Source organism: Schistocerca nitens, chromosome 5, assembly GCF_023898315.1.
Source record: "Schistocerca nitens isolate TAMUIC-IGC-003100 chromosome 5, iqSchNite1.1, whole genome shotgun sequence".
Taxonomy (NCBI): Eukaryota; Metazoa; Arthropoda; class Insecta; order Orthoptera; family Acrididae; genus Schistocerca; species Schistocerca nitens.
The window spans coordinates 630,116,390-630,141,851 of NC_064618.1; the positions used below are offsets into that span (position 1 = coordinate 630,116,390).

General features: G+C 42.0%; 1 protein-coding gene across 1 annotated transcript in view; it reads left to right on the forward strand.

Annotated features, from left to right (window-relative positions):
• Window positions 1-24,270, forward strand: part of LOC126259357 (serine--tRNA ligase, mitochondrial) — a 73,831-nt gene extending 49,561 nt beyond the window's left edge. The window contains exon 4 of the mRNA XM_049956090.1: window positions 23,789-24,270. Within this exon, the coding sequence (XP_049812047.1) occupies window positions 23,789-24,026 (238 nt within the window). The 3' untranslated portion in view covers window positions 24,027-24,270. The remainder of the gene's footprint in view (window positions 1-23,788) is intronic.
• Window positions 24,271-25,462: the final 1,192 nt, after the last annotated feature.

Consider the following 25,462-nt stretch of genomic DNA (forward strand, 5'->3'; position numbering starts at 1 on the left):
GTCAAATCCCAGCTTTGGTACAAATTTCCATTTCAGTCTGCTTGTATACATCATAACTTGTTAGTTCCTGTGCCTACATAGAACGCGACACGGGGGTTGCAGCTAATTTGATAGATCACATGGCTGCTTTCACAGGTGGCCCTGTATTCGATGGGTTAGGAGATGCTAGTGACAGGAATGAAGCAGATGCTAGTTGGACGATGTATGGGACAGATCTTTCATCTAGATCTATTGCAAGGCAAAGGGTTCCATGCAGGGTTGGAGTAGAAGCGGACAAAGATATTGCAAAGGCTGGGTGAGTGGTGGAATACCATTGAGGGAATGGTGGGGAGGATATTTCTCATTTCTGGGCATGAAAATAAGTAATCAGGTCCATGGCAGAGAATGTGATTCAGTTGTTTCAGTCATTGGTGGTTCCGAGTCATAAGATGAGTGCTCCTTTGTGGATGGGCAGAGGTATGTGGAGGATGGTAAGTGACTGAAACAAGGCTCGGGAAACCTGTTTTTGGACAAGGTTTGGAGGGTAACTTTGTCTGTAAAGGCCTCAGTGAAACCCTTAGAATATTTGGAGAGGGGTGGCTCATCACTACAGATGTGTGATCTGACAAGCAACGTCAGATACGATATGGCCAAATGTAGTGCTTTAGTAACTTTTCCAATAATTCCAGTTTCCTCATAGGTGTAAAAATACATACCAGTCCATTGGCTCTATTTCACTGGTTGGTGTTTGGTGTTAAAGCACTCTTGGTCTTTTTCCTAGGTATCCAGGCTCCATATGTGAGCATAGCTCCTTTTTCGATAATGGTGATTAGTGTTTGATGTAGTCATCCTGAGTATCTGGTACCAGATGCTCTGGATGGGTAATTGCAACATGTGCTCTGTTGCTGGCATTTCGTACAGTGGCTCAGGAGTGTCTTATTGGATCGGTAGAGATATGGCCAGTGATACCTGAGGCTGCTTCTGTTGTCTAGAGTCATCACAAATGCCAGGTGATCAGATGTTGGATCGTTACGGAAAAACTTCAGCGTTTTCAGCAATTGAGGCTCTTCCAGTCGGTCAACTTCCTTGTGTTAAGCGTACATTTTTGTGTACCTCTGTGACATCATATTCGTGAAGTGTCGGTGCCCATTTCAAATGTTGATGGATCCTTCAGGCTACTCAGCCAGCATAGAGAATGGTGGTCCATCACAACAGTGAATGGTTTGCCAAGTAATTATGCCGGGACTTGTTGATCACCCAAACAACTGCAAGGCATCCTTTCTCACTTGTAGAGGAGATTTGGGGAGTTCTCTCTGGAAACATGAACTATTACTTTTTCAGCATCTCCCTGAATTTGCACTAAATCTGCACCTATCCCATAACAGCTTGCATCTGTGTGAAGTTTTGTCTTAAGTGTCAAAGCAGGTTGTCCATAATATGCTTTAGGTGGCTTGAGCATTAGACAGTCCAAATGGCATAACTTTAAACTCAGAGGCCATCAGGAGTTATGTAAGCTTCTCTCAAATAGCCTAGGGTGTCAATGTGAGGCAATGATTACACTTTTTTTTGTTCAGTCATTGGCAGTCGATGCAGAGGCACCATGTGTCATTCGTCCTGCTTCACAAGGATTGCTGGAGTCGACCAAGAACTCTCTGAAGATTCAATGACGTCATCTCACAATATCTTCTCCAGTTCCTCCTGGATTGTGTGTCATTCGGCCAGCAACAGCCTGTACAGGCACTGCTAATTGGTGAATGACCCCAGTGTTGATATAATGTTTTACCATTGTCCATTGGGCCAATCCTATTGGCCTCTTCTCTTATGCTGTCTGTAGTAGTAGGGGATCACGCTTCCCTGTCAATGGCATTGAGCCATCCTCACTGGACTGTTTCGGGTGCTCCAACACATGTGCCTTTAGGAGTGAGTTGTAGCTGCTCGCAACAGCTAGTTTTCTTTGACCATCTACAATGTTTACAACTGCCATTGGCATCTAGATTTCTTTTATGAGCCTGAGTAGTTTTTTAAAATTGACAACAACTTTGTACTGTAGCTGAGCATCTAGATTGATGGCTGGGACTCGTTTGGTTGATGATGGTGAGATAGCCTCATTTTCAACAACAAACCACCACCCAGGGGAATCTTTGTTATGTGTGCTTGTTGAAATAGCTTTGTCATTCTGGAGCTTTGATCTTCCACAGTCTGGCTGCCTTTGATGCCTCCAAGGAGTCCCATCTGAGAATAACATTATGATTGCATCCCAATAAAACAACAAATTCGAAGGGCTGTGTTCTGTCATTGGTGGCTACTGTTGTGATACATGTTTCTGTTGACTGGATGTGTTTCCCATTTGTGTCTTTCAGCGTAGTCACTTTCATATTGTGGAAGATATTCTTCTTTGCTGGCAATGATAAGAATTCGACATTACTGGCAGAAAAGCACCTTAGTTGACAGGTGCCTGAACGGTTGGCAGTGGATAATGACATTAATGACATTTGCTGATACCTTGGTGACTGTTGTGCATGGAGGATTTTCATAAGTGGCAGCCTAATCCACACAGACGGTAGCCTTGTTATTTGGCGGCTAGGCGAGCTGCTCATACCTCTGTATGACGATGGGAACAGCTGTGCCACATTTGGGAGTAACATCATCCAGGAAATGGCAGTGGTCTTGGTCCCTCACAACCGACCTAGTTTCTAAAATTATGCAATGGCAGCAACAAATATTATCACCCCTGCAAATTGGAAAGTCAGTGACCACACTGCAAACTGGAAGTTCTGTGATGGACTTACAAGTGACCTTAATCTCATTTATTTCTAAACTACAGACATAGACAATGATTTAGACTCAAACACCTAGTCCAAGAAAATATACAATCTATGAAATTGAATTGGGAACATAGAATTCAGGATATAGCTACTGCAAATAAGTGGATTTGTTGTCAGGCAAATTGGTGCTAGCATTGCAGATGATGCAAATGAGGTGATCCAACATTTGTTAGGAAGTCAAAAGGGCTTAAGATTTCCTGGAGTTGCATCACACTGTCTTCAAGATGCAAAGCAAGGCAGGACAGAAGATTATACCAGAGATGCTTAAGGAAGACAGAATGACAGAAGGGGGCGAGTTCTGTAGAGCAGTCACACAACAATACAAAGATCTGTTTTCTGTTACAAGAATAAAAAAGGGGGGGTTTATGTCAAGCACCAAATGGCAACAGATGTATGGGACTTACCATACAAACTTACAACAGACAAGGTTTGATCACCCACTGTAATTATCAGCATTTCAATCCGATGGTATGGTGCCAAACTGGGAGACGCCGGTGCAATACCTACTGAGAACACTGTTGCTGGATGATATGATACAAAAGACAGAGCACCACCAGTATCTCCATTCTGAATTACTAGAGAAGCATGTGAATAATAGAATTGTGATTCCATTTGCCCAGGAAGAAGTGAAGTAGCAATGCTGAAGTTAAAAGAGAAGAAATCACCTGTGCCAGACAGAGTTATGGTGAAAGTGTTGCATCACCTAGAAGAGCAAATTTTTCCATACTCAACAGTGTTACTTAATGATTGTCTTTTGCAGGGGCAGGTACCCAGAATTTGGAAAAAAATTGAACATCATTACACTAAAAAAGAGCGATGATAAAGACCCAAAAAAAGGAAGAAATTGAAATCTTGCAGACTAATTTGTTTGGTGAATGCTCTACAAAGTACAGGGAAAGCTTCTGTGCCAGAGCATGAGGGATCATAGACAGGTAATTGGCATGGCCTCCCTGCAGTATGATTTCAGAAAAGGGAAATACATCAGCAGTGTGGTAAATCACACAATATGTATTGTGAACTCCTCAGATGATCAGTATGGTATAGGCATATTGATTGACATAGTTGGGGCATTTTATAATTTGTAGTGGCCTCCTCTGTTTAAAAGAATCAGGCAGACAAACTGCTCCAGTTGTCTCTGCAACAGGGGGACTGCTGCACAGACAGGTATGTGAAACTACAATACCGCTGAAAGAAAATACGAAAACCATCACCAAAGTGGCCCCCAAGGCTCTGTTTGTAGTCCAATGTTATGAGATTTTGGCATAGAGCTATTACTGAATCAGCTACATAAGAATGCAGCAAACACTAGGCATTGCATTGCCTATGCAGATGATCTGCTACTTAAAATATCTGCCACCCCAAGGGCTAAATTGGGGGAAAATAAGTAGTGAAGTTCTTGAAACACTTATCAATTGATGTGTAGAAAATAAATTAATGATAACAGCATACAAAACAGTTTACATGTTACTAAAAAGAACATTACCAAGATCAAGAAACCCCACAGTCAGAATGAAGGACCAGTCTATTAAGAGAAAGAAAGTGTGTATGTACCTTGGTATAAATATCAACAAAAATCAAAACTTTCATGCACATTTAGAAATTGTTTGTAAGAGAGGTGTTAAAACCCTGAACAAAATTGCAACAATTGACCAAAGTTGCCTATAAGTACAATAAGAACATATGACAATGCAGCCTTAATCACTGTTGTGGGCTATGATTTGGGTGTATGAGCTCTTAGAGCCAGAAAGGTAAAGACAGCGTAGGCTCTTCAGTGAGCAAATTGAAGTGTACTCCTGTACATGACCGGTGTGTGTAGGTCATGACCAACTGAGGCACTGCTAGTGTACTAGGATTACTACCACTCCTAGCAGTAAGGAAGAGACATTAACAATACTGACTCAAGAAGGGTGAATATGACAAGGTAAAGCAGATACTAGCAACAGGAGCCACATCAAATAAGGAAATAAAGGCATACATTGATGGACATGGCGAGAAATCTAGGACAGAGCTGAAACAGGAAAGAGAACTTCCAAACATAAAAGAAAGATCAAGACTGCCGTACTTCCTTTCTACCAAGGAAGCTATGCACTATCTGTCAGGACACCCACGGCTGCTTGTGAATGTATAGCAATCAGCCCCTGGACCATATCATCTGGGAGTGTGGTACTAGGTAAGACTTCACAGATCAAAATAGGGACATTTTTGGCAATTCATCAGTCTATAACATAGTAAGGAATGAGGAACTTTGGCATAATCTGAACATGGTGACAGCCAAACTGCAACCCTGTGTGGCTGAGAGACAACCGAGAAGGGCAGAACATCCATCCACAACAACTTTCCAGAGCCAGGCAGGAGATGAGCCTTGGGGATAACCAGGAACAGTGTCCTAAGATCCTGATAGCAATCTTTCAATCTCTTTACCCTGGATGGCCTGGAAACACAGCCACAAGGCATTCTGAATTGTGCCTGAGCAACCCAGGAGCCAACTGTACAGAGAAATGAGGAGATCCAGGTTTGTTCTGTTACCAAGTACAGCAGTGAAATGTGGTGTAGTGTTGTACAATTTAGTCTAGAATTATAAATTACAAAATTTGTAACTAGCAATGTAGCAGTATGTACCTTCTGTATTCCAGATTAATTAGTTTATCTGTACACTAGATGGCCAAAGGGTAGTACACAGATTGTGAAAATTATGTATTTCATGTTAACACCATAATGCTTATTTATAAAGGGTGACACACGGTTTTTAATGAAATAATACTCAGCCAACTTTAAAATTAATGCATGTTTATTTACACAAAATCAAAGCTCATTATTTGCCATTTTAGTTAACAAAGTTATTTGTGAAAAATAATGTCGTCAAGGTGATGTCCATCATTTTGAATGCAGGACTCAAGTCTCTTCTCAAAATCCTCCATCACACGGACTAAAATCTCTGCAGGGATGGCAGCAATTTCTTGAATGATTGCATTCTTCAGCTCGTCCAAATTTCGTGGTTTGTGGTTATAGACACAGTTCTTAAGGTACTCCCACACTGACAAGTCTGGAGACCTGGGACGCCAAGGAACATTGCCAAAGCGTGAGATAATCCGGCCAAGAATCATGCGTCTAAGAACTGTCATTGAAGTATTTGTGGTGTGCGATGTTGCCCCATCCTGCTGGAACCAAACGCATTTTAAAGGGCTTCGTCATCTTCTTAGTTCTGGTTTCAAAAATGTTTCAAGCATATGAATGTAACGAACCGAATTAACAGTAACTGTGGCCCCATTCTCTTCAAAAAAATAAGGTCCAATAATGCCAACAGAGCCAAGAGCACACCAGACTGTTACTTTTTCTGAGTGTAGAGGACGCTGGTAGATAAGGTGTGGATGCTCTGGAGCCCAGTAACGTAGGTTTTGCTTATTCACGGTCCCGTTTAAATGAAAATGAGCTTCATCGCTCATCAATAAAATTTCATTTTAATTTGGTCCCAAAATCACTTGCATTCTGTAAGCGAAGTCTTCTCGTACAGCAAAATCAGTTTGTTGGACAATGACCATTTTATAGGGATGGAATTTTAATTCTTTATGCAAAATTCGTCTAACCGATTCACGATTGATTCGTAACTCACTAGCATGACATCTAGCTGACCGTCCTGGGCTTCTGACTGCCGCTTGCCTTACCCTTTCAACATTTTTTGGTGTCGTTACTCTTCATCTTGGGCCAGGATGCTTCTTATCCAGTATGTTTTCAGTTGATCCGAAGTTTTCCACCCATCTGAGGATTGTGTTACGGCCCGGAATAGCTCCGTGTCGACCGACATTAAACCACGCATGAAACAATCGCTGCATAGCAATAATAGACTCACCACTTTTCATGAAACTGTCATAGACAAACACTCAACGTTGCAAGTCCCACTGCTCCATAGTGACTGAGTAAATGAAATGGCGTCTTGTGTGGATCAGAACTATCCCCACCACGATCACCTCCCACCACCGTGCCCTCTGTACTATGCAGTTGAAAACCATCCGTCTCCCGTGTGTCTCCCTGTGCTTACTCATATGAAATCACATTAAAATATTTTGTTATTTTCATATGTACTAACTCATGTGCAACATTTGATCTGTTCATGTATCTAGGTAACATACTAAAAGAAAATAGCAAACAAATAAATAAATAAATCTTCATCCCACAGGTCAACTATAATTGTTCGCAGTCGACTACCTTGAATATAATTGTTGTGATGGTTGATATCTGATGCTGTAGTAGTCATCAAAAAGTAATCTTCTTTTTCTGTAGTAGTGCTCAATGCGCCTAGGGCATCCACATTAGTAGCATACCAGCATGTAGTCCTCTGTCCTCCAGAAGTCTGTTCTTCTCTGGGTAGTTGTACCTGGAAGAGAAGTTAATTGTATCTGCGGTAGCCAGATGCTGGGTCGTTGTTTCACAACTGTCGCGTAAGTCTCAATTGGCCAACTACATTCTTCATGGCATGTTCAGCTGGTGGTGGAGATTGTTAATGCCTCGTGTATGCCCAGGAGTCGATGCTCATCGTTTTGGGGCACCAGAACTCCCGGCAATGGCCGCCGTGCCAGACGGCCCTTGCTGTGGCTGGGTGGCACCCATGGTGCGAGCCCCTGATTGGAGTGGATGGTACTAGGGTGGACGCCTTGCACATGAAGTGGCAAAAGTTTCACCATTCTGTCCATTCTGTGGCCGTCTCTAAGAGTGGTAGTAGGCGTGACACTCCTTCTCCTGATCCTTTGTCTTTCCCCTCCCTGGCCGCCCCCTGGGAGGAGGGTCAAGCTTGCAGGCTTGGGTTGAAACCTTTCCCTTGATACCTGGTTTGTACCCGGACGGATGGTGGTAGTTTTGCCATGACCAAGACCTTGTTTTTCATGGAGACAATTGAAGATAAGTATGGCAAAGTTGAATAGATGAGTAAAATGCAGTCCAGTGCTTTGCTCATCAAGACATCTTCTGCTGCCCAATCTGGTGCCCTGCATGCTTGTGACTGATCGATGATATCCCAGTCTCCGTCACGCCCCACCAATCTTTGAACTCAGTACAGGGCATTATTTTCCACTGAGACCTTCTGCAAATTGACGAGGAGCTCCGTGCTAACCACGAGTGGTGAGGGGTTCATTTTATCCGCCGTGTGCAGCGAGGCCCTCCAAACAGTCGCATCGCTATGGGCTCCTTTATCCTGGCCTTCGAGGGGGATGTAAAACCTTATATTCCACCACCGATGAGGTGCTTTTAAATGCTTACGGTTTAGGCGCATGTCTTCCCGCTGCACCACTGATCCCCTCTGTGGTGACTGTGGGCACCCCGTCCATGAGGGGAGTGCCTATGCGCCCCCCTCCCCCCCCCCTCCCCCACTCGCCAATGTGTGTAAATTGGAATGAACAGCATTCTCCATGCTTGCCTACATGCCTGGTGTTTGTGAAAGAAAGGAGGATTCGAGAGTATAAAACCTTAGATCAGCTCACCTAAATCTACATCTACATCTACACATATACTCCGCAAGCCACCCAACGGTGTGTGGCGGAGGGCACTTCACGTGCCACTGTCATTACCTCCCTTTTCTGTTCCAGTCGCGTATGGTTCGCAGGAAGAATGACTGTCGGAAAGCCTCCGTGCGTGCTCGAATCTCTCTATTTTTACATTCGTGATCTCCTCGGGAGGTATAAGTAGGGGGAAGCAATATATTCTGTGATGTCACCGCCAGACACCACACATGCTAGGTGGTAGCCTTTAAATCGGCCGCGATCCGTTAGTATAAGTCGGACCCGTGTGTCGCCACTATCAGTGATTGCAGACCGAGCGCCGCCACACGGCATGTCTAGAGAGATTTCCTAGCACTCGCCCCAGTTGTACAACCAACTTTGCTAGCGATGGTTCACTGACAAAATACGCTCTCATTTGCCGAGACGATAGTTAGCATAGCCTTCAGCTATGTCATTTGCTATGACCTAGCAAGGCGCCATTATCAGTTGCTATTGATATTGTAAAGAACGTACTGACAAGAGCTACGTTCAACATTAATGGATTAAAGTTAAGTATTCCACCAGCTACATCCTTTTTTTCTAGTCTATCTTCCTTGTCCTGTTCCAGACCTCACGCCAGCCTGCGTGAGCTAAAACGCGTGCCTTTCAGCTTCCTCCAAACTCCGTGGGTTGGCTCTCCTGCCAATCCACAACATACTCGATACCTCATCCAGAAACGCACCCTCTCGAAACCTGGCGAGCAAGCTACACTGTGATGCAGAGCGCCTCTCTTGCAGAGTCTGCCACTTGAGTTTGCTAAACATCTCCATAACGCTATCACGGTTACCAAATAATCCTGTGATGAAACGCGACGCTCTTCTTTGGATCTTCTCTATCTTTTCCGTCAACCTGATCTGGTACAGATCCCACACTGTTGAGCAATACTCAAGTATAGGTCGAACGAGTGTTTTGTAAGCCACCTCCTTTGTTGATGGACTACATTTTCTAAGGACTCTCCCAATGAATCTCAACCTGGTACCCGCCTTACCAACAATTAATTTTATATGATCATTCCACATCAAATCGTTCCGTACGCATACTCCCAGATATTTTACAGAAGTAACTGCTACCAGTGTTTGTTCCGCTATCATATAATCATACAATAAAGGATCCTTCTTTCTATGTATTCGCAATACATTACATTTGTCTATGTTAAGGGTCAGTTGCCACCCCCTGCACCAAGTGCCTATCTGCTGAAGATCTTCCTGCATTTTGCTACAATTTTCTAATGCTGCAAATTCTCTGTATACTACAGCATCATCCGCGAAAAGCCGCATGGAACTTCCGACACTACCTACTTGGTCATTTATATATATTGTGAAAAGCAATGGTCCCATAACACTCCGCTGTGACACGCCAGAGGTTACTTTAACGTCTGTAGACGTCTCTCCATTGATAACAACATGCTGTGTTCTGTTTACTAAAAACTCTTCAATCCAGCCGCACAGCTGGTCTGATATTCCGTAGGCTCTTACTTTGTTTATCAGGCGACAGTGTGGAACTGTATCGAACACCTTCCTGAAGTCAAGGAAAATAGCATCTACCTGGGAGCCTGTATCTAATATTTTCTGGGTCTCATGAAAAAATAAAACGAGTTGGGTCTCACACGATCGCTGTTTCTGGAATCCATGTTGATTCCTACAGAGTAGATTCTGGGTTTCCAGAAATGACATGATATGCGAGCAAAAAACGTGTTCTAAAATTCTACAACAGATCGACGTCAGAGATATAGGTCTATAGTTTTGTGCATCTGCTCGATGACCCTTCTTGAAGACTGGGACTACCTGTGCTCTTTTCCAATCATTTGGAACCTTCCGTTCCTCTAGAGACTTGCGGTACACGTCTGTTAGAAGGGGGGCAAGTTCTTTCGCGTACTCTGTGTAGAATCGAATTGGTATCCCGTCAGGTCCAGTGGACTTTCCTCTGTTGAGTGATTCCAGTTGCTTTTCTATTCCTTGGACACTTATTTCGATGTCAGCCTCATTTGTGTGAGGATTTAGAGAAGGAACTGCAGTGTGGTCTTCCTCTGTGAAACAGCTTTGGAACAAGGTGTTTAGTATTTCAGCTTTACGCGTGTCATCCTCTGTTTCAATGCCATCAACATCCCGGAGTGTCTGGATATGCTGTTTCGAGCCACTTACTGATTTAACATAAGACCAGACAGCTCCATCCCGTGTCTATGACTTCTACTTTGCTTCAATTATATCCATTCCCTCTCCTACCCCCGCCTCTTCCCAGCCCTGTCCCCTTCACCCCATGCCTTCAGCCTCCTCCTCCTCCCCCTCTCTCTCACTCCCCCTCACTCCCCCTCCCCCTCAGTACCCATACCCACCCCTTCGGGTGCTGCTCCTTCTCCCCTGCCGGAGAAGTGCTCCCCTCCTTCGGCGGCTGCTGGTACTTCCCGGGACTCCTCTTCCCAGCACCCTCCTGAAAGGTGATCTACTGATCCACATCGGCAGTGTGATCCACGACCTGTGGGTGCCAAGATTGCCCTTGTTGAAGTCTACCCTTCTCTTCCTTCCCAAGAGAAGCAGCAGAAACGCAGGAACAAAGGCAAGGCCCCTCTGGTACCCCCTGAGGTGCAGCCTTCCCCTCCTACAGTCAATGAACCCACAGAGTCTGACCCACCTATATGGATATTACCCCACCCTTATCAGTGATGGATAGCTACTTGGTGGCGTGACCAACTCCAATCCATTTGCTTACACTTTGGACTCCAGCTTGAGAAGCCTCCAGAGGAACTGTAATTGATATTTGTGTCGCCTTCCAGAGTTTCAGCCCCTTCTTTCCTTCTACTCTGTCACTTGTATTGCGCTCAGTTCTTACTCCCCTGCCCTTCGTGGGTTCCATGCTTTCTGTCGGAACCGAATTGGCCCCTTGTGGGCTTCTGGTGGTGTGTGCACTGTGATTTTTTCCCCTATCTACGTAATTATGTAGCTCTCAATTCGTTCGATCAATCAATCATTCATGATAGGAAACACAGTCATAGCTCAGTCACTCAAAATGATTCTGAAATTTTACTTGTTAAAATGAAATCAGGCGATGATTCTTCTTCTCTGCAGGCTCGTGCTTTGCGGCAGTCCACTAATCTGTACAAATAAAATGCCTCGTATTTTTGGGAGCGTTGTATAATCAGTCGGGAAACCTCAGATCAAGCGGATATTTGGCTTTGATGAAGTTTAACCTTCCGAAGAAATAATGGAGCTCTTGGATTATTAAATGCAGGTTCGTATCCAGTCTTTCGGAAGTTCCCTTCTGATTAACAACTACGCAATATATCGATGAATATCATTAATTCTCAAATGTCAGATACAGACCTTTTTCATGAAGGAGCCATATATATATATTTCACTTTTTAATCGTACAATTTCGTATCAGTTATCTTCTGTCATAAATCTCAATAATCAGATTACAGTTCTTCCAAACCAAGCTCAGGCTAGTCGGCACAAAGACAATCTCGGAAGCTCCCTCTCTTTTTTTTCCTAACAACCACCAGAGAGAGTACTACAAAGAATACTTATGCGCTCATGGCATAGCTATTGTATGAAACTACTTTTCGCATGGATTCTGCGAGTATGAAGATAGAAAATTAGTAAACGTCATTCAAGGGTAGAATTGTATCTGAATAATTCATCGTATATAAAGAGATATTACAATTGCCCCTCGCAGCGAGCCAAGTTAATGATAATACACTTTGCGAGCCAACAGAAAAAAATTTGTTGGGTTGTTTATTCAAAAGAGAAATATTTTGAATTCGTAGAATTTTACTATAGAGAGTATGGGTAACATGTTAAGACAATAAGTTACGAGAATACCTAAGCTGTAGCTTTTACATGTACCGGGGTATATCCGCATCCCGAGTACATAACCAGGGAAGATGTAGATTGGTGTAATTACGGAAAAGGTCTACCCATTTGGGAACTGGCCTTCACAGGGAAACCCTGGAAAACCCGGAAGAATAGACCCCAGCTCAGGTATTAAAGAAGATAGGAAAGCCTAAATCCAGTAATTTTGAAATATATAGAAGCTCCATAGATTAGATCGAAGGAAAAGTGCCTCATAGCCAAAAAAAAAATTTTACAATATTGCTCAAAAAAAATATTTTCAAAATTCTTCTTTCGACGATGTAGCCGGCGATCTCGTTGTGAAGTCGATGAAACAGGAACACTGGGTACGGACACCGGGTAGGTGACGTACAGCGTTTGGTGGACGCGGCACGAAGGACAGGCGATGGCTTATGGTACAGGATAGAAGCTGGTAACGTGCCGTAGAAACAGGAAGATGATCTCAGGAACAGATGGTCAGGGACGTGAACATGAAACAGGTTTAAAGTGGAATAAGAAAAGGTTCTGACTGAATAAATCCCTGGAAGAGAGTGGATTAAGGCAACGAAGTCCCTATTTCATCGTTGAACTCAAAATCGGAGTGGATTCTTATATTCTTCCATCTGTACTAGACTGGAATATCCATCAGTCCTGACAATCACGAATTTTTTTTTGTAGTCCTCAATACCAAAGTTGTTTTGCATTACAACTGCTGATTGTCCAAAACATTGCCAAATAGACTGTGGGCATTTAAATTTTGTTGTAGCTCATATTGAATGTATTCCTCTCAAAAAAATTTTTTAATCTAATCTTTGTTTTGTTATAGTGCAGGTGGAAGTAGAGCATTGAATCTGTCCAAGGTCTGCTTTCAATTACGAAATTATGGATAAAATTTAAGTTTACACCTGATGAAAAATTTTAAACATAGGCATATGACACTGACTCCACAAAAGGAATAATTTGAAAATTTTTCGTTATTCTTATAATTAATTGATTTATAGATCCACTTGCAAATAAATATCATTAATGATGACGTATGTTCATTTAACAAATCATCCAATCGCAGAATCTTCTTCATCCTCTCATGAACATTTATGGAAATATATTTCAACAATTATGTCCATAAGATGAAACACACAAATTGCTATTCTTAAAAAGTCAATTAAAATTCTTAAATTAATTCTCCTGGTAAAGAAGGCATAATGAAAAATCTAAAAATTATAATAATTTTCTCTCGCGCAACCAGAGAGTTTCTTCAATTGTTTGCAACAGTGACATTATCGACTGTTGCTTCATTTCTCAGTTCATTTGTTTTCTTGCGCGAACAGCGCACATCATACTCACAGCGTATTTACCTACATATCCCACACTGTTCAAGTTTCACACGCAATTCTCACATAAGTGCCGTGTCTTGAGGAAATGTAGATGCACTTTCATTGTATATCACTGTGGCTTCTGCTCATAGTCCACACTTAGAAACACTAGTAATTAACAAATTCTTCTACCTATCTAAAAAATTTTCTGCTTAACTATCACAGGAGTAATCTCACTGTCTCTTAACCTCTAGAGAACATAAACTTCTTGATATTTATATACACATTCGACTCATAGTCAAATTCCACTCTAAATTCTTCTCCATATTTGGTATCACAGATCTACGATCCTTCAAAAAATTTCTTAATATCATTATGTGGGAATAATCCCTTTATTCTTTTCGATTCGGGATATGCCAACAAGTATGATCCAGGATTTGGTATATTTACAATAACATATGGTCCGGTATAAATAAGATTCCATTTCTTTATGTTCTTCATCAGTTTCGAGGAATGGATGTGTCGTCTCAATAAAACCTTTTCTCCAAGATGAAACGTCTGAATCCGGTGAATCCGTTTGTCATATGTCAATTTCCGTTGTATTGCCTTTTTAGTTAAATTGAAAAGTGCGAGTCGAATCTTTTCCTACAATTTTAAATTCTGGTCTTCATACTTTTCTTCCGTTGCCTCCAGGTTTTGGAACGACTAAGAGCGGAGAACAATATGGACTAGTTGATGGCTCAATCAAGTTCCATTCTAACATTCTATTTATCTCCCTTTGAACGGATTGTTTTAAACGCCAGGGGATCGGATAGTGCGTGTAACAGTAAGTCTGATGTGGCTTCACTTGTAGGTGACAAATATACCCTTTAATAATTCCTGGTTTCTCATCAAAAATCTCTTCATATGCCTCTAACAAATGATGAAGCTGCTGCCTTTGTTCTCCGGTAAGCTGATTTGATTCATTAGCTTTTATCATTGTTGTTTGGTTAAAGTCCTCCTGTTGTATCAAATCCTTTGAAAGCTCCTTCCAACGACCGTTTGTAGTGTCAATTAATTGAATTATGGCACCGCGACAATATTTCTCATGCACCGTTTCCTTTCTATTAATCCAGTGCTATCTATTAATCCAGTGCTATCTCTTCTCCATTTAATCTAAATTTAACTATTCCTTCCAAAAAATCAATCTGACAATCGTACTCCTGCATACCCCCAATACCCAGAATACAGTCCACTAATAACTTCTCCACTACAAGGAACGTGCATTTTATTGCTACATTTCCCATTTTCATCTCTAATTGTGTTTGTATTTTGACATTGGGAGAGCGTGCTCCAACAGCTCCGATGATTTTGCAGTTCTGTACTGGCAAAATTGGTACCTTCTTCTTCCTAATAATTCTCCGAAAAAGAGCGCCTGAGATGACATTGGCGGAAGCGGCGGTGTCCAATATTTGGAACTTCCTCTATTTCAACAAATACTTCTGATACCGGAACACTCGATCTGTCATTATGACACGTTATTAAATCCTTTGTTAACTCTTCCGTCAACAGCTCACCATCATTATATCTTAACAATTGTAATTTTACTGTTTCGCCCCTAACAGATCCCCTGACCGCTCCTCCGGGGCACGATGCAGTCACGTTTAGTTTGACTGACTGTTGGTCCGATTGGTATTTGTCTCTTCAGCTACTTCAGTGATTATCGGTTGTTGTGGTGAATTCGGTCTATATTGTCTTGCTTGATTTGTATAATTATTGTTGTTGTTCTGCTGGTGTTGGTAGAACTGTCTTGTGTTGTCATACATTGGATTATATCGATTAAAATTCCCACTGTTCCTAAAATAGCCCCTCGCTGCACCATTACTAAAGTTTCCATTATGGTAATAATTATTGTTTGCATTTTGTCCATTGCTAAGTCTCCTCGGAGAGTGAAGTTGGTTATGATTATTGTTACTGCTACCATTACTGCCATTCCCACTCGAGTTGCAGCTCAGATTCGCTTCTATTGCTCTTCTTTGATATGACATTTCTCTTGCCCTTTTATTGTCCTCCTCAATTATATCAATACGATCAAGCGTATTCATAAATGAGTCTATATCCTTATCATTTATATATAACAGCTGATTCCTTATACTGGTGGGTAGTCTGGACTTGAGTATTCTAAGTATATCCGGCAAAGGAATCGGTACATCCCAATACAAAGATTTATTAATGTATTTCTCAAAATATCTCTTTAGAGATCCTCTAGAAAATGAGAAAGGCTCAGGATATAATACTTCCTGCCTAAGTCTTTCTTGTACTCCAGCAGACCAATATTTTGCTAGAAAAGCCTGCTCAAATTCTTTGTAACATTTACAAGAAGATGTTTGTTCGGATGCCCACAATGCTCCTGATCCTTGTATATATCCTGATACAAAACTAATCTTTTGCCATTCTGTCCAAGATCGTGGAAATAGACCTCTGAAACTTCGAATGAAGACTACAGGATGGACATTCTTTTTGTCAGGGTTAAAGATTTGAAATTGTCTTTGTTTAATCATCTTCTCCTCAACGGTACTACGATTCCAAAAATCATCCTGTTCGTACGTTTCCCTGTGGCTATCCGTTATATCGAATCTAACTTGTGACGTTTCAGTTCTGTTTACATCGGATCTTGACGTGGACGGGATGTCACGCGCAGATTGAGAATTTTGTTTCCTACTTCTCGCTGTTTCTAAATCCTCCTGCGAGAGATTTAGTGATCTTTCGATATTTTCTTTCCAATGCGAGAATTCTTCGCCAAGTTGTTCTCGAACTTTCTTTAACCCTTTGTTGAAAAAATTCTCTTCCGAACTCTCTGAAATTGACTGTAAAGCTACTTTCACAGTTTCTTCTATGGTTTCCGAAGGAAAATTTTGCCGCTGCAATGTCATTTCTGAAAACTTTCTCGCAAGTACATTCATTCTATGTTCCACTGTCTCCTGTTTTTCCTTCACTTCGTCAAATTGCTTCTTTACATTATCTTGGGATTCTATAATTTCTGGTATCATAGCTACGGTACACTGTATGTCCTCTTGAGCTTGTATTACTTGAGGAAACAGTTCTACTTGTTTTTGTATCGTGTCAATTTTGACGGATACATATTCGGTTAGTTCCGCTTTTAATTTACTATTGTTTTCTTGGCATTGTTGGCGGACCTGCTCAATCTGAGCAATAAGATTCTGTTCGGTCCTTTCTGCCTGTTCTTTTATTTCCTGTGTCTGGGTATTTAATCTCTGATCTAATTCGGTAAAGGTTGCTCTTAACTGATTTTGTAATTCTGTTTGATTTTCGGCTAATTGATTTTGGAGTTCATTTTGTATAACGGATAAGTCTCGTTTTACCTCCGCTTGGCCTTCGGCTAATAGAGACAACTGTTGCATAATAACAACTAACGTGTCAACAACAGTCTGATCAGCTGTTGTATGAATGTTTTCTGAACCAGCGGGATTATTTATATTGCTACCGCTAGCCACAACAGTCTCAGAATTGCTATCCGTGGCCTCTGCTTCTGCGCAAACAGCTGAAGGCTGTTGCACGTCTCGTTGCTGATTCAATGACATTTTAAATGCCGCTCTAGTCAATAACAATAAATAACTATCAATATCAGGTTCTAATCACAAAATACAGTTTCAAATTTACTGTCGTAGACACACTTAACTTTCAAATTACTTCACAGATGGTATAAAGTTCAATGTCCAGATACGAAAATCACACAATATACAGTTCTACAATCTTAACTACTATCTGGAAAAAAAGTTCTTTCTAAATTGATTTCAAACTATTTTAACTACAGGATAAAAAAATTAGATTTCTCTGGCCTTTTTCTGTAGTCTCGGTGTTGTCCAATAGTTGAAATCGTTTCTTGGTATCAGCAATCTTTTACTATGGGCGCCGTATCTCACTTCATGTTCATTACTTCTCATTCTCGTTGGTTTTCATGAAACAAAAAATACATATATTATATAACAATCCAAGAGAGTCCTGTCACACTGGCGCCATTGTGATTTTTTCCCCTATCTACGTAATTATGTAGCTCTCAATTCGTTCGATCAATCAATCATTCATGATAGGAAACACAGTCATAGCTCAGTCACTCAAAATGATTCTGAAATTTTACTTGTTAAAATGAAATCAGGCGATGATTCTTCTTCTCTGCAGGCTCGTGCTTTGCGGCAGTCCACTAATCTGTACAAATAAAATGCCTCGTATTTTTGGGAGCGTTGTATAATCAGTCGGGAAACCTCAAATCAAGCGGATATTTGGCTTTGATGAAGTTTAACCTTCCGAAGAAATAATGGAGCTCTTGGATTATTAAATGCAGGTTCGTATCCAGTCTTTCGGAAGTTCCCTTCTGATTAACAACTACGCAATATATCGATGAATATCATTAATTCTCAAATGTCAGATACAGACCTTTTTCATGAAGGAGCCATATATATATATTTCACTTTTTAATCGTACAATTTCGTATCAGTTATCTTCTGTCATAAATCTCAATAATCAGATTACAGTTCTTCCAAACCAAGCTCAGGCTAGTCGGCACAAAGACAATCTCGGAAGCTCCCTCTCTTTTTTTTCCTAACAACCACCAGAGAGAGTACTACAAAGAATACTTATGCGCTCATGGCATAGCTATTGTATGAAACTACGTTTCGCATGGATTCTGCGAGTATGAAGATAGAAAATTAGTAAACGTCATTCAAGGGTAGAATTGTATCTGAATAATTCATCGTATATAAAGAGATATTACAGCACCTTGGTTCGCAAGGACATTGTTAGTAAATGTGTTCCCCTCCATACCACTCTGGAAGCCATTGCTGTTAGGGTCCATCTGGCCACCCATGACAATATGTAATCTCTACCTCCCACCTACCCACATCCCATGCCCTCGCCACCCTTCTTCAACAACTCCCTTCTCCCTTCCTGTTATTAGGGGTCTTTAAAGCCCACAAACCTCTTTGGGGTAGTCATACGACTACTGCCCTGGGCAGGGCAGTTGAAGCTGTTCTGGCAGGGCTTGACCTCAGTTTACTAAACACATGCGCTTCCACACACTTTAGTGTGGCTCATGGCACTTTCTCAACCACTGACCTCTCCATCTGCAGTCCCGGCCTTCTTCCCTCCATTCAGTGGGGCATCCATGATGGCTTATGTGACAGCGACCATTACCCGATTGTTTTGACCTACCTTCAGTGTCTCTCGCTCCGTCACCCTCCTAGGTGGGCCATATCTGAGGCTGATTGGGGTGCCTTCTCCTCTGCTTCCATCCCCCCTGTGTTGCCACACAACATTGTCGATGAATCTACTCAGAATTTGACTGCCGCCATCCTTTCAGCAGCTGTTTCAGCAATCCCTTCTTCTTCAGGTTCCCCCCGCCGGAAGATGGTCCCTTGGTCGACTCCAGAAATTGCTGCAGTCATAAAAAACCGCCGCCGTATTCTTCAACACTTCAAGCAGCACACACCCACGTTCCTTCTCCTGAAAGAGCGTTCAGAATGACTGCCTTTGTCTTTTGTTTCTCACTGCTTGGAGCCATATAATGCCCCATTCAGCAAGTGGGAATTTTCCAGTGTCCTCGCCCTTTGTCCTGACGTGACTCCTGGACCGGATCAGATACATAACCAAATGCTCCAACACTTATCAGTGGCTGGCCACCGTCGTATACTGACCCTCTTCAACCGTCTTTGGATTGAGGGAGTCTTTCTTACCCAGTGGCAGGAAAGCATTGTTCCGGTGTTGAAGCCAGGGAAATTGCCTCTTCGGTTGGATAGCTACTGTCCAGCTAGCCTTACTAAAACCCTCTGCAAGCTCCTTGAACACATGGTGAGTTGGCGGCTGTTTTGGATCCTTGAATCCTGTGACCTTTTGTCATCGACTCAAAGTGGTTTTCGCTGTGGCTGCTCTACGGTGGATACCTTGGTCCACCTTGTAACGGAACATATTAAAGGCTTTACTTTAATGAAGTATGCGATCCCTTCCAAATTCAACCAGTTTAACGAGTATTTATGATTATAGAAAAGTTATTGTGTATGTTAACAATGATTGCATAACATGTCTCCATAAACAGTCAACCCATTAAATTATACTGAATAACTGACCCACACAAAAGTTAATATCACTTGATCACTGATACAGCAAATGTCATCATGTAAAAACACTAAGTTCATCTTAAATAATTAATATGAAGTACGAAAAATAGTGGCCAACATAGGTATTTTGGATCTCCTTAAATAAAAATCACCCAGTGAAACCTATTTGTTCACTAGGAGCGTTTTCACTCAGTATTCACGTAATCAATCCTATTTTAGACGAAAACCAATGTAATTCTTAATAATTCATGTTACTTACTTATTTATGCAAATTAGAGAAGTCAATTGACAAACTTCTAAAAAATGACCTTTTTGTAACAAAGAATTATTCTGTCAAGTCAACAAATCTGTCTGTCATTTTAATAACATGTTAAATTATGTCACTCGATGCAAATTAATAACTTTTCTGCACAAATTATGATAACAGATGTACATGTGACTTATAAACTATATCTCTTTTTAGTAGTTCTTTGACAATGTTATAAATACAGGCAGTCGGAGGCAGTCAGGGGCAGTCGGAATGTCACTTTGGTGAAGTGTGTTTCTGTGTTATTGTTTGGGATGGAAAAACAATGCAAAGAACATGTAAAGGAAGTACTACTTTGTGTTGTGTTATGGTCTTTGGTGGACAGTGGAATTAAGATGGCCACCAAAGTAATAAATATTTGATGTTTACATATGTGTTGGTTTCGTTTGTTCTTTATCATCAAAAGCACATGAAAAACACGGGACCTCATGTTTTTAACCCTAGACAACCAGATTTAGAGCCAGCATCAGCATCGAGACACAGCAGCGATCCAGCAAGCAGCAGCGATTACTACAATGCATTGTAATGGCGCCAACCTAACATCAAGTGCTAACAAGCTCCGTAAATGGGAGTGAAATAGTGCGATTACAGCAACTAGAGATATCAACGACTAGGCGGACCTTTACAACCTGGAGTCTGCTATCCGGTCGGCTTTTGCCAATCGGCAACACCTCCTTGCAGTCTTCTTTGATCTGCATAAAGCCTATGACACCACCTGGCACCACCACATCCTCACCACTCTTCATGAATGGGGCCTTCGTGGCACCCTGCCCGTTTTATCCGTAATTTCCTTTCTTGTTGCTCTTTTCGGGTCCAAGTTGGCTCCTCCTACAGCTCTCCACATCGGCAAGAAAATGGAGTTCCACAGGTTTCCGTGCTGAGTGTCCCTCTCTTTCTCATAGCCATTAATGGTCTGCTGACAGCTGTTGGGCCAACAGCGACCTGACCTCGTCTTTGTTTGTTGACAATTTTTGTATCTACCTCGCCTCCTCCGTAATGGGTGCTGCAGAATGCTGTCTACAGGGGGCAGTCTGTCGGGCACACTCATGGGCTCTCTCCCATGGCTTTCAGTTTTCGGCGGCCAAGATGTGTGTCGTGCATTTCTGCTGTTGCCATCCAGTCCATCCCCATCTGGAACTGTTCCTTGATGGCCAGGAGGGCAAGGTGGTGGACATCCATCGCTTCTTGGGTCTGGTCTTCGATGCCCAGTTGACATGGCTCCCTCATATTTTCCACCTGAAGAGGACATGCTGGTCCCATCTCAATGTTCTTACTTGTCTGTGCAATACCTCCTGGACTTTTTAGCAGAAAATTTTGCTCAACATTTTGCTCAAGCTTCGGCATTGGCTCAGTATCCACCCACGTTCCTTCTCCTGTGATTGTATCAAGTGTTGGTCCAGTCTCGTTTAGACTATGGAAGTACTGTCTATGGTTCTGCATCACCTTCGACACTGCAGATGCTAGACCCCATCCACCACTGTGAGGTCTGACTTGCGACTGGTGCCTTCCGGACTAGCCCCGTACTTAGCCTTCTCGCAGAGGTAGGGATTCCACCACTGCGAGTTTTGCACCAGCAACAGCTGATATCCACATTCGCTGCACTCCAAAGCACCCTAATTATGCTCTCCTTTATCCAGACATGGAGATCACCCTGCCACAGCGGTGGCCACAATGTGGGCTTACCATGGCTGTCCGCATTCAGTCACTCTTTTCTGAGCTCCAGCAATTGCCTTTACCACCTCTCTTCTCTGCTCACGCACGTACCCCTCCGTGGTGCATCTCTTGGCTGCGGCTCTGTCTTGATCTCTCAATCGATTCAAAGGATTCTGTCCCTCCGATGGCTCTTTGCCACCAGTTCTCCTGTCTCCTCAGTTCTTTTCAGGGTTCAGAAGTGATCTATACTGATGGCTCCATGGTTGCTGGCCGCACTGGTTTTGCTTACACCTATGTGCGATGCACAGAACTTTGTTCCTTGCCAGATGGCTGTAGTGTTTTTACTGCAGAATTGGTAGCCATCTTGCGTGCACTAGACCATATACGCCCCTGCTCAGGGCTATCCTTCACTATCTGTAGTGACTCATTGAGCGGTTTGCATGCTATCGGCCAGTGCTTCCCTCACCACCCATTGGCCATCGCTGTCCAGGACTCTCTTTCTCTCCTCGCTCAACATGGATGCTCAGTGGTTTTCATTTGGACCCCAGGCCATGTTGGGATTCCTGGCAATGAACTTGCTGATCAACTGGCTAAATCAGCTACTACCAGGCCATCTCTTGCTATTGGTATTCTGGAAATAGACCTTCGCTCGGCATTACTTCGTCAGGGTTTTGGGCCTTTGTGATGCAGAATGGATCACTCTTTCTTCGTCAAACAAGCTCAGGGCAATTAAGGGCTCTACAACTCCATGGCTGTCCTCCTTATGGGCTTCTCGTAAGGCCTCTGTCGTCCTATGCTGGCTCCACATTGGCCATACTTTTTTGACTCACATTTATCTCCTCCAACTTGAGGACCCCCCTCTCTGTCATTGTAGATCGATGTTGACTGTGGCTCTCATCTTATTGGACTGCCCCAACTTAGCCACCCTACAATGGGCTCTTAGCTTTCCAGACTCGCTGCCCCTGGTGTTGGCTGACAGTGCCTCAGCGGAAGATCTCGTTTTAAGTTTCATTCGTGATGGGGGTTTTATCACTTTAAAAGGGAGGGGCCTTCCACCTTATCGGTGAGTGGAGGGGATGGCAGGCCCTCTTGCTCTCCCCTTCGCCCCGACTGGATTGGCTTCAACTGGGCTTGGTGGTTCACCCTGGACCTCTGCCTTCCCACTCCTTTCCTTATGGGGTCTGTTATGTCTTGAGCGTCTCTCTTGTCTCCTGTGCTTCTTCCTTCCTGCCCTTGTCATTAGTCACTTTCTTCCCCTTACCTCTTCTTCTCCCTTTTCCTTCCTTCCCTGTCATTAGTTTATCATTTCATGGACATTGTAGTTCCCTCTCCTAAAGTGAGATTTTATTGGTTTTAGTTAATCTGAGGTCGGAGGGACTGATGACTGCATAGTTTGGTCCCTTCTCCAACCAACCAACCAACCAACCAATCTACCTGACATACTGCTGTCTTGGAATCCATTGGTTTCCTGAACATACAGACCACGGGAACAATGTACTCCTTGTATTCAGATTCCTGCCCACGAAGGCAATGTCTTTTATGTCGCCTAATTGGAGACACAGTGATTTAGATGTTACATAGCAATAGTGCATCATAACCACAATGAAGTCCAAATTTGAAAGCAAGGATCGTCAATGAAGTACAACACTCAGCACAGAAAGTATGTTTATTACAAACACCAACGTACAGCCAAAACAGTAGTGAACTCCTGGATGGAGAGCATAGCTGTTTATACAAGCATCTAAGTTTCCAGAATACACAAACATTACAAACATACAAATTTTGAGATCCTACACAACTATTAAACATAAATAACAAATAATTGCGAGTGGTCAGGTTTGAACTGGCAACCTGCAGTACACCAGCCATCAGTTGTATCTGCTATGCCACACAGCATGCAGCATGCATGCCTCATGGCAATATCATAGGTTCCATAAAGTCCAAATATGCAAATACAGTAAAGTATTGTGTTATTTATTGAACCTTCAAATTGTTTACCTATGATAGTTTGTGTAATTGTGGTTAGGGAAAATATAAAAATTAGTGTGATGATGATTAATCATTTCAAACATGAGCTTAACATTAAACTCAATGACTTGACATGTGGTTGGTTTGCAATTAAAGAGTATTCAGATGACCTAATAGGTTCTGGTTCATATTTTGAATGTCGAGATTTGTTGAAAAATGATTTTACTGTATAATGAGAGCACCATCTCTACTTTGACTTACAGTGATTATTGTTTTTACAGATACAAGCCAACAGGTGTGCCAGATTGTACCATCCATGCACATACTGTGAATGGAACTGCGTGTGCTGTACCTCGGATGCTTATAGCTATAATTGAAACGCATCAACAACGTGATGGGACTGTCATCGTTCCAGAGCCTTTGCAGCCATTCATGAGGGGTAGTACTTGCATTGGGAAACAAGATTTAATACCTGCCATTCAGTTTATCAGGAAAAGGGAACTGACTGAGAAAGGCTGAAAGAGATATCTAAAGTGACTCTGTTTCTAATGTTTTCATTAATATTCCAAAGATAAATTCAAAAATTATATCTTAGAAGCTTTTATTGAATATTGTAGTGAGCATTTTATTGCTTGCAAGATAAGTTAAATCACAGAAGTACAAGGCTTCTCACGCTGGAAGTATATAGCTTATTAATCTTCAGCAGAACTTAAGTTATGTTCAGTGCATACTTCTGAGATATTAAAAATATTTTTGTGATGGAGCAGCGTGGGTCATACAGTAAATTTGAAGTACCTCCATATGTTTGCTGCAATAATGTTCACTCTTCCTAATTATTCGTGAAGCCAGAAAGTGATAACCATAAGGAACCAGACCTGATGGGAGAGGATATTTGGACCACCTGCTGACTTTTCATTTCTTGCACAATAAGTGTTTGTTCTTACATTTGTAAATTGGTGGTATAGTTTTAAATTGGATGCACTATTCATTCCTTTGTGAAGAGATATTCAAGGATGTGAAACATGCCAGGAAAGGTAAATACACAGCACATATTTACAAAAAAACTAATATGCTTATGTTCCTTTCATAGACCTGAGTGAGCATGTCCTCTTGGATATGAAAACATGTAAAAATAATATACATTTTTTCCATATACATATTAATTAAAAAGCTTACCACTATCATTTAAATGCATTTCCCACCAGTTGCGCAACCGGAAATGAATTTTTCTCCATCACGGGTCTAGTAGTACAAGGGCCTGTGCCAAGCCCTGTCTACCTTAATAGCTTCTTTAAGCAGTTGTGCCACTTAACCAAACAAGTCTTTAACTGTGATGACCAGTAACAGCTCACAGAGACACATGCATTCACAAAGACGCAGGGGCATTGTAGATGACCCAGAGAGCATCCTAGAGTACCCTAGAGAGCTATAACACAAAGAAGAACCGCTTCTCGGCTTTTGGCAAGATCAACATGTAGTCTTTTTATTCAAGGTCAACGCATTATTTATGATAATACAGAGTTAAGTCACCAGCAAGTGACAGATCTTCACAACCACCATGCCCTTTACACCAAAAATATACAGCCTCATCATCATCTACCTTCTTGCGACTACGAGTATGTATAAACAAAGCTTGCAGAGGAACTAAATAAGGACTACTACCACCTACAACTTCATGAATATAAGACAATTATATTGTAAATAATATAAGACAATATAATAAGTAATATAATTATAATCACATGAAAAGGAAGATTCTCTTGAGAACACAATAAAATTACAAGAGACAGAGTGGCTGTCCAATATTCACCTTAAGGAGATGATATCCCAGAACTGCTGGTACACATTTAAAAGTGAAAAACCTATCTGTACCTTTCAAGACTGTAAATTCCTTCATTGAGATGGTAGGAGGACTAGCCTGGAGAAGATTAGAAAGGAGGGGTCACCGTAATGAG